Source organism: Nicotiana tabacum, chromosome 17, assembly GCF_000715075.1.
Source record: "Nicotiana tabacum cultivar K326 chromosome 17, ASM71507v2, whole genome shotgun sequence".
In the NCBI taxonomy this organism is placed as follows: domain Eukaryota; kingdom Viridiplantae; phylum Streptophyta; class Magnoliopsida; order Solanales; family Solanaceae; genus Nicotiana; species Nicotiana tabacum.
Genome location: NC_134096.1, coordinates 124,602,870 through 124,613,019, shown reverse-complemented (window position 1 = coordinate 124,613,019; position 10,150 = coordinate 124,602,870). Strand labels below are relative to the sequence as shown.

At 33.0% G+C, this 10,150-nt stretch overlaps 1 protein-coding gene across 2 annotated transcripts; it reads right to left on the bottom strand.

Annotated features, from left to right (window-relative positions):
* Window positions 1–2,063: 2,063 nt before the first annotated feature.
* Window positions 2,064–9,935, bottom strand: LOC107812878 (floral homeotic protein AGAMOUS). Of its 2 annotated transcripts, none has more exons than XM_075233718.1 (9): window positions 9,721–9,935; window positions 9,237–9,474; window positions 5,010–5,091; window positions 3,670–3,731; window positions 3,458–3,557; window positions 3,274–3,315; window positions 3,126–3,170; window positions 2,843–3,027; window positions 2,064–2,328 (listed from the first exon to the last, which is right to left on the bottom strand). In XM_075233718.1, exons 2-9 carry the CDS (start codon window positions 9,464–9,466, stop codon window positions 2,325–2,327), a joined length of 750 nt encoding a protein of 249 aa, XP_075089819.1. In that variant the 5' UTR covers window positions 9,467–9,474; window positions 9,721–9,935; the 3' UTR covers window positions 2,064–2,324.
* Between the last annotated feature and the right edge of the window lie 215 nt (window positions 9,936–10,150).

Genomic DNA, 10,150 nt, shown 5'->3' with positions numbered 1-10,150 from the left:
GGTTGGGATCGAACTCGTGCCAATCACACGGTGACTAAGACAGAAATAAGTCAGGATAGTTAGAACTCCCGAAGTATAAAGTGAAGTATCTTTTTTTATAACAAAGGAATTTCTTTTAGAATATTCATAAATTACCACTATGCAATTATTTTAGAATTGTTCTTAGAAGTTTTATGTTTTTCATGCATTCAAAATCTTTATTTGTAATGTATATTTTATTAAAGTTTCGTCCCCTATCGTCGAGACTCACTGAGTACAATGGATAGTACTGACGTTCTCTTTTGGGAACCTACGTTGGTCTGCGGTATAATTTAGGAACCGATTTTGTAGGCGAGTAGGTTACAGGTTAGGACTTCCCTCTCTTCCAGTGTAATTGGTGAGCTCCCCTTTTGTTCGTGGAACATTTTTTTGAGTCATCTTTATTTAGTTATTTCTTTATTTACTTGGAAAACTAGCCAGACAATCTCATGTCCCGAGAAGTGCGTCAGTTTATCAGTAGAGACTTCATAGACACAGTCGGGGGGATTAAGATTCAGATGTATTGATAATAACTTTGCAATATTTCAATAGTCACTACGAATAAAGTTTTAGAGTTGGTTTACTTTAGATATTTAAATTAATTAAAAGTATTTGGTTAAAGCATTGCCTTGTTACATATAAAGTTTGAAGTTATAATAGATTTGATAAGCGCAGATGGTTCGCTCGGTCAAGTTTAGTGATCGAGTGCCGGTCATGGCTTGTTCAGAAAATCGGTTGTAACAGAGAGAGAGCGCAGGAGAGAGAGAACATGGATGAGAAATAATTGATTCCTTATTTAATTCCTAATTTAAAGGGATACTCATTTAAAACTAATTTGTATATAATTGGTAAATTGTGTATGGCCATGTAATTAAGTTCAAACTTGATTAGGGAGGGTAATAAAATTTTATATGTAGTATATGAAGGTAAAAATCCCTTCTCTATTTCTAAATTATACAGACAAGGTTTAAGAACTTTATTCTCTACAATAAGGTGTTGGGTTTAATAAGTATATTTAAATGGGTGTTCTTTCAACAATATGTATAAGACATGAAAGAAGACTAACAAGGAAAGAAAATAAATTATTTCATAGGAAAAAAGAGAGGAATTTTTTTTCAGGAATCTATATGGAGAACTTAAGAAAAAAGGTGAACAAAATAAAGAAAATTGTGAAAAAATAAAAAATAAAAGTGAAAAAATAAGGAAGAATAGTGAAAAAATGAGGAAGAAAGGTGGATATAAAGGAAATAAGGAGATTATTTATAATTAAAAAATAGAGTTAAAAGAGGATTAGGCTACTTAGCCATTACATTCTTTATAAAAAATAAAAATAAAAAGCCATTACATTATGTTAGGTGGACCATTTTGATGGCTTTTTTCAGTTGTCACGCGCTCCCAAGCGAGTGTGTACATATGTTATGCCAGACAGTGGCGGAGCCACCTTATAGGAAGGGGTGTCAAATGATACCCCTTTGCGAAAAAAATACAATGTGCACGTAGGTAAAAAAATAAATTTATATGTATGTATGTTATATATTGACTCCCCTTAATTTTTTGGTATATTTACTTTTATATATTTTGACACCCCTTAATAAAATTTCTGGCTCCGCCACTGATGCCAGGTAAGCAACGAGGGAGTTTAAATATGAAGGGCAATATAGTTCGGGGGGATTTTGAAGACACCGAATAGTTTAAGTAGGAAATTGACAAAAACATGACAGTTTAAGGAGGTTTTAGGGTATTAACTCTTTATTTAACCCCCTCCCTTCTTTTTCTGCGCAAACCAAATGAGGGAAAGGAAAATCTGAAAATCTGCTACTTTTCTTTTCCTTTCCTCAATTTCAGAGGGCTGGCGACCATACACCAGTGCCTTATGTTTTTTGGCATTAATATATGTCTTTGTTAGAAGGTAAAGATCCTATATATTATATGAAGCTGAATTAATGCAAATAATGCAAGTAATAAGAAGAAAGGTGAAGAGATAGTATTCTCTTCCTTATGGAGTGAGATAAAACTTCCAAATTAGCACTAAAAGAAGAACATAATTGAGCAAAATAAACAGTAGTTGTCAACTTAATAATAACAAGCGTAATTCCTCATAGTACACTGCCAGACAAGGAACATCAAGTAAAAAATACATATCCACTTAACATACAACATTGAAGAGTCTCAGCTCATTCAGCAAGTAATATAATATGGTATACATAATTAAGTTGATCTTCACTTCCAAGAATCTTCAGGCTTAATAGTAGTCTTCTCTTGTGGTTAAGATGTAGAGCACAAAACATAGAAGACTTTCAACCATATTAGCTGCTCAGGAAAAGAAATACCTTAGTATCTATCATTAGTAAAATTGATTTGGTAGGAAGGAAATTGTTTTTCATAAAAAAGTCATTGTAATTCTGATATTTGGTATGATCACTTATGAGGGAAAGTCATTTTCCTTATAATTACCTTAAGCTTCATATTATTTGGTTCAACTAATACTTGGACATTAATATTAATCTCTACTCTAGTACAGATCAATAGTAGTTTTATTGGAACACTCTCCGATTTGCTAATATTATTACTACATTTTTATTATATATTTTTACAAATACTCCAATATTTTCTACTGACCAATCAAATACCAGAAAATATTTTTTAATATTTTATATTTTCACGACACACCCTCAAAGTCCCAACATGTACCACCTTTGAAATTTGCAGTCTATTTCCTCTTTCAAGAAAGTATATTCTTTGTCCTAAATTTCACCGTTTTTCTTTTTCTTTCTAAAAAAGTTTTTGATGAAGTGGTTAATAAGGAAGGAGTGAGTGTACTCACACTAGTTGAAGAGATGGTTGGTCTTGTCTAGTGTAATGGTTGTTGGTTTGCAAACCATTAACTTGTAAATAGTTTCGAGTATCAAATTGATGAGGTGGAGGCACAAGCTCATAGCTTGAACTCCCTGGCATCAAGTTCATCTGCTGCTGCTGCTGCTGCTGCTGAGCTCTCTCAGTTTCAGCAATCTGTTCAATTTATTTACTTACAAAATAACTGACTTTCTGCAGAATAAGTTACCTAATTAAGGACTAGTAATTAGTAAGTTAAAGAGAAAGAAACAGACCTTTGCTCTCAGGTACTGATTGTTGTTGTGTAAATCAATTTCCTGCTGTCCATTAACTTATGTTACAATTTTGGCATGAAAATAGGAGTACTATGACCAAAAAGGACTATCTTGAAAATGTAACTAGAAGAAAGATTGTACGACTTACCCTCTTCTGCATGTACTCAATTTCAGCAAACAGCAGCTCATTCTGTAGTTTGAGAATGGAAGGTTAGAAATTAGAAAATAATGCCATTACAGGAAATTGAAAATAGAACAGTGTTGTGAAAATCAGAACAAATTGTCACTAAACAAAATTGAAAATTTCATAAGAAAATAGTGAAGTTAAGCACCTTTTTGGATCTGATTTTGCTAATGCCTTTTTCAATTTTTTGTTCCAGATTCTTCAGATCTCTGAGGCTCAGTGCAGCCAGTGATTCACCCAACATGTTCCTGAATCAATGCAATAAACGTAAGGAGTACTATTAGCAACAAAGGACACAATTAGACTAATAAAACACATGGGATTGGAAAAGAAAAGAAACAAAAAACACTAAAATTTTACCTGTTCTGATTCTGCAGATTTCCAATTTGTGCGCGCAGTTTGGAGGCTTCTTGCTGATAATACTGGGATTGATTGAGCAACATTTTTACAGTAATCACAAAAGCTTATGAAGCTATATATTATGAATCCATCTAGCTTGCAACTTGTAATATAATGTATGACGCATATTGCTTTGAGAAGTCTTATGTATGTGTAAAAGAGGGCATTTAACTTCTTTTAAAATGAATCTGGAGATTCAAATGTGCTCCTACAATGAGTTCTCTTCTTTTAGTAGTGCTTTCTTCAATTACTAAAGCAATTTCAGTGTCATACACTAAATTGTTTTACCCTGATCAGTAGCATTGAGCAATCATAATCTTTTCCTAAATTCTTAGAAATCTACTCAAATCTCGATTTTAAGCTTTTAACTTACAATGATCCAAGTGTTATAAGTAGTAGCTACACCAATTCTCTCAAAATCAAATAGATTACAACAGTTGATTCAGTAAAGTGGACAACATTAGAGGAGAGGTGCCATTTTGTTACTAAATTAATCACTCCTTAATAAAAAACATTTATAATTATACTAATGTTATGGTATGTTCGAGACTAAGCTCCAAATATTTTCTTTTGGTAACTAAAACACCTTTTATTATCAAATGAGAAGTTACAGCTCAAAGAAGGAAGAAGGAAAGATACACATTGGAATGCCCAAGCATGTAGACCTACAACTGCTTATAAAATCCAGAACAGCATTTCTAACTAGGAAAGAAACATTTTATAGTCATACAAATATTATGAGATATTTAAAATCACAAGTTTTAAAAATCTTTTTTTACTAAATTTTGTGTCAAGTCAAACTGCGACAAACAAAGTGAAATGGAGGGAATATATTAAGAACGAGATTTTATTATTCATTGGAATAAGTTTCAATTTGTAAGTAGGAAAAATAACCAAACAGTAATCTACTGCTTTTAAATATTATATACTATTTAAAAAAATGAAGAGACAAGTCCTTTTTTTGCATTATCTTGTTCTTTTCCAACATATGATAGGAGAAACCACCCCATTCTCATAATTAAAAGGGGTCTTTATACAAATAGCCAGACATATTCATTCTTTACTTTTCTTAGTTGGTATACAAAAATTATACATTAATTATACACAATAATGCACATATTACATATGAATTATTTATATTTTTTTATATCTATCGACAATTTTAAGTTTAAGTAATTAGGTGACGGCTATTTAGGTTAATAAAATTTGTCATAACAGTATAGGCATGAAGTTTACCCTAATTTACTTTGTTGTAAGAGATGAGAGAGGAATGGTTGAAATTATTTACTCCTACTATATACCTGAGCATTGGCCTCGGAAATTGAACCAGTGTTTGAGGAATCTGAACAAGCTTTCTTGTACCTCTCAATTGTTGCTTTCACACTGCACCATTGAAATGTTAGAATAGTTTTCTTTTCAATCATATAAACTATCAACAGACGAAATCAGATATTTCCGTTACACGCAAATATCCAAGCTAAGTAACTAGAAAGAATGACATTCACAAGATTCACTATATTTTAATGGCCGTCAAAATGATAAGATTTAAGAGAGGACAGCAAAAAGACCCTTTATATAATTCATATTTTTTGCACCCTAGACAAGAGTGAGTTCCTCTAGTGGTTAGGACCCTCCACTTCCAACCAAGAATTTGTGAGTTCGAGTCACCCCAAGAGCAAGGTGGAAGAGTTTTTAGAGGGAGGAAGCCAGGGGTCTATCGGAAACAGTCTCTCTACCCCAGGGTAGGGGTAAGGTCTGCGTACATACTACCCTCCTCAGACCCCACTAGTGAGATTATACTGGGTTGTTGTATATTTTTTGCACCCTAAATTCCATTCTTCATACAGTGCGCTGTATCCTACCTATAAGCCTATTCTCTTTAAACACACTTCAAGAAACACAAATTTAAGAGCAAGTATATTCTCCAGCTCCACACGAAACACGAAAGACGAGCAGATCTGGAATTTTCTGTACTAAGGAATAGGATACATCTCGATTCCTCTCGAAGAACTGTGAGATTAGGTAAGACAATTACAAATATTATAGAAGACTTGCTTGTACAAATCATTTGCTAGGTGAGGTATATAAATTTGTACTATTGCTTAGCTATTCAAAAGAAGGAAAAAAGGCATTTACTTTGAGGGAGTTTCTTCAAAAAGGCTGCAATGTGCCATTTCACCTCAATTTGGCTATCTTTTTTATGGTTAGCCATATTCGTATCTGACCTGACTAATTTAGATTCGAGTGTGCCCACTAAGGGGTAAAACACTCTTACTAAAAATAATTTAAAGCTGAGATGCGAGACTTTCGGTTAAGGGTGAAGTGATTCCAACATCTCACTACATCCTTTGCTGGTTGAATTTGGCTATTAACAACAAGCATCTCAAGGAAACATACCTTCCGGGGCAGATAAAGCAGTAATTAAATATGTGTTCTTAACGACAGCTAAATCTGAATTCTAAAGGCAGAAATCGAAGGGAAAATAAGAGAGGAAAAGAGAGAAAGAAATTAGCAAATTTGCACAAAGCAATGGAAATTTTTGCCAATGAAATAGAAAGACTGACTCCTTGTTTGTACTTTGGATACTGGGGAAGAGACGAGAAAGGAAGAGAAAATGGCAACATTTTACATTTCCTTGTTTGGTTTGACCAAGAAAAAAGAAAGGAAATTGGTAAAATTTTCTCGCCATTGAGGAAGAATTTACCTTCTTTATTTCCTTTTGAAGCTCAAACAGAACAAACATAATACTATATCATTTATTGATCACTTCATAAGTTTTAGTGATTTAGCTTTCATTTTCCTTCAATAATATCCAAACAAAGAATAAATCAACTTCACATCTTCGAAAACTAATACTGATATGATGATATCAATCATTTACGCACATATGACATACCATGTTGCGAATCAAATTTACTATATTTTCGTCAAAGTTACCCTGTCCATCCCATTTTATGTGAATGTGTTACTATCTGGTAGTCAAATAATTCACTTTGATTAGGATTTTTTCAAATTATTATGGAATATTTGAATTATTTATGTTGAAATGTACTAGTACTTTTCACGTTGTTTTCAAATGTATTTATTTTATTTTTAAAAACTTTGAAAAAATTATGCCTGAAGTCATATCGAAAACCATGTACACCCTCTACTCTGAACTCCTTCGCATAAATTGGTACAAGGAGTAATAAATTTTTAAACTACACAAAATCATGTTTTCCCAAAGTTGTGTACAGAAGTTCATATGTAATCTAAGGTTTGAGAGAGGTTTCAACTTTAAGATCTCCTTAGACACGAGTGCTTGTTCACTTCGAGGAAACACTAGAAACAGCGTCTTAACCACTTCCCTTTTGTTCAAAAGGTAAAGAAAATCTAGATACTTTCTTATTTAATAAACCTTAATTCTTGCTAATTTAGGACAACACGCAAAGCTGAAAAATAAACCAACAAAACAAAATGTTGCTTTGAGTCAGACTCCATCTGTCCACTCAAACATGACATTGATATAAAATTTTCTAGTACTATAGACCTAAGACTGAAAGAAATGAACCAACACACTGAAGGAATGACTCACATTTCCTAGTCTGCTACTACCTTAATTTCGTCGAGCTACTGATTGGCTGCTCTCTGCCAAGCTGGCACAATTTCCCACAACATGATTGGTCCACTGTTTTAACGGTCCTGATTTGTGCCACGTCATAAGTACCAGTTATTCCTTGGGTAATACCCATCCACTTTAGGTTTTTACCCACCTAGGGTTTTGTTTCAAGAACCCCAAAAGGAACATGGCATTAACTTAACAATCTACACAACGTTTTTTACACTGTTGTAAGGTAAAGTGAATAGTATGATCCAGTCTTGTCTGTCTCATGATCTGATCTGATCACATCAGAACCGTCCATTTTCAGCAGCCAATGCCATGCAAGAAAGAAAGCCAGAGAGTTCAGAACTCTCTCATTGGTTGAGAATAAAAATTGTACGGATCTATATATGTCTCATCTCTTTCTTGACAACACACCCTACAACTCAAAACTCCTTTTTTTTTAATCATAATAATAATAAAAAATCTCGTGTCTAACGCAAATATATCTATGCACAAGATCCTCTTCAAGTATTTGATAACCTAGCTAAGTCTACCCTAGTTTAAGTAATTTTCATTGGTTTAGAACTTTTCTTTCTTACACTTCTGTTTCTTTGCTGTTTAAGTTCCAACAGCTTCAGAACCTTTGCAAAAGCATTAAACTGAGATATCTCAAAGAAAAAAATATAGGGGTAGTCATGTTTTCTTTTTTTCAGTACTGGAGGTAGAAATTAAGAGAGAGCTCAGAGAAGGAAAAAAAACCATTCCCTCATTACTATAATATGTCTTTTCTCAGCAGATTTGTCAACAAGTGTAAAATCTTGTATGACGTGACCAAAGATTCTTGTAACTGAGACAAAACTTACACCAACCACCCCAACCCCAACAAATTTTGCTTCTAAAACTCTAAAGCTAGAGTGTAGATGACCCCATTTCCTAAACGGTGTAAAACATTTCAAGAAATATAAAAGAAGTGAAGTAAAGAAAAGGGGAGAGAGACACTGAGAAGAATGTCAACTTTTTTCTATAATTGAGCTTTGAACTCTGATTGGTTATTTTCCACAATTTATTTCAAGAAAAAATCGCTTGAATGTGTGAGCAAAGCAAATATTTAGAGATTTGAAAAAAAATAGCCTTAATATTCCTAGCAAAAATAAACCCTAATTAGGGCAAGTTTGACTCTGCCAATACTCAAGACAAAATAGTACTGCAGTGCTATTAGTGAAGTACAAAACCCTAATCTTTGTTTTGATTGGTTGTAAAAGAATTATATGTCATGTTTTTGTAAAAAAGACTATACTACAAGATCCAAAACCCATATCAATCTAATTGTAGCGTCTAAAGTATGGGGCAAATGGACGAATTAGAACTCGACAGCTTTCTTGCTTAATTTTTGAGAGAGAGAAAGAGGAGAGAGAGAGAGAGAGTCAGAGAAAACTTAGCAGCAATGGAGGAAGAAAGTAGTATGCTGATCTCAGAGTTCTGATAGAGTACTTCTTCCTAAATTTCTACTCTTTCTTACAACAAACAGATCTATATATCTACAAGTTTATTAACGAAAATGGGATCATAAAAAGAGAAACTACCCCCAAAATAGAGCAAATTGAAGGAAACAAACAAAACCATTAACGAAAAAAAAGGAAAGGAAACTCATTCTTTGATAGAAAGAAAAACTCAAAGTCTAAAAATTTCACAACAATATAGTAACTGTTATTGTTCTTTGGGAGTTCAGATCTTTCTAAGCAAACACATAGCAAATTTCTAAAACAAAAAAAAACAATTAGTTCCCCTTCTAAAGGAAGACAAATAAAATTGCAAAGAAAAATAAGAAATGTGGAAGAAAAGGAAGGACCTTTCAAAGATGAAAACTTGACATCAAAAGATGTACAAAGATTAAAACTTTCAATTTTTTTCTTTTAAATTTCAAGACTTGTGTTAATATAAGTACCTGTTGTTGGCATACTCATAGAGTCTGCCTCTGCTTGAGAAGACAATCAAAGCAACCTCAGCATCACAGAGCACAGATAATTCATAGGCCTTTTTGAGTAAACCATTGCGTCTCTTGCAGAAAGTGACTTGACGATTCGTTGTGTTTTCGATCCGTTTGATCTCAATCTTTCCTCTTCCCAGTTTCCTTTGTGGAGAGATCTCTCTTGTTAGATCACTTTGGAAGTCCATACTTTCACCTACATATCAAAACATATGTGAGAAAACTTGATCAAGATTTGGAATGAAGTAATTATAGATACTAAGAAAAACAGGAAAAGAATTTGGAGATCACACTTTCCTAATACTGGAAAGAATGAATTAAAATCCCAACCCCATATTTGCAGTTACATTCAATAAATGGTTTAAATTTGATAGAAAATGCAAGGGAATTAAGTGAGGTAATTTTGGACATGGTTTATGAATATTTTCAGCTGATGACTAACCTGGTAAGGAAAGAAAGGGTTGGAAGATGAAAATAGAGAGTACAGAAAGTTTTTAGTTCTTCCTTGCAAATTAATCTGCAGAGGATAGATATATAGATGCAAAAAATGGAAGAGAGTTTGCACTAAGGAATAGGTATTTATAAAGTAAAGAAAGCTTTCTTTAATTTGTTATGTTACTATTAGCTAACTCGGATTTTCTTTGTCTCTGTATATTCCTATGCTAATTTACATTAAACTCTGACAATTTTCTTTTATATTTCTCTTTTTTCTGTTTGTTGGCTAGTGTTGAACAAGCATGGATTTATGGTTAAATAAGGAATCCCTCTCATGAGATGATGATCAGTCTTTCTTGGCCATTCATTTTTCTTGATCTCCTGTTTAACTTCTAATTATGGTCATTAGTTTGTAAGCATTTTTCTTTGATTCATCA

What these genes read in the sequence shown, in the direction of transcription:
- LOC107812878 (XM_075233718.1), bottom strand. Translation starts at nt 9,466, where the DNA reads ATGGACTTCCAAAGTGATCTAACAAGAGAGATCTCTCCACAAAGGAAA. An exon ending in GCAAAATCAGATCCAAAAAG is followed by an intron (nt 3,316 to 3,457) that starts GTGCTTAACTTC and finishes CTCAAACTACAG; the next exon opens with AATGAGCTGCTGTTTGCTGA. An exon ending in TTGAGTACATGCAGAAGAGG is followed by an intron (nt 3,171 to 3,273) that starts GTAAGTCGTACA and finishes GTTAATGGACAG; the next exon opens with CAGGAAATTGATTTACACAA.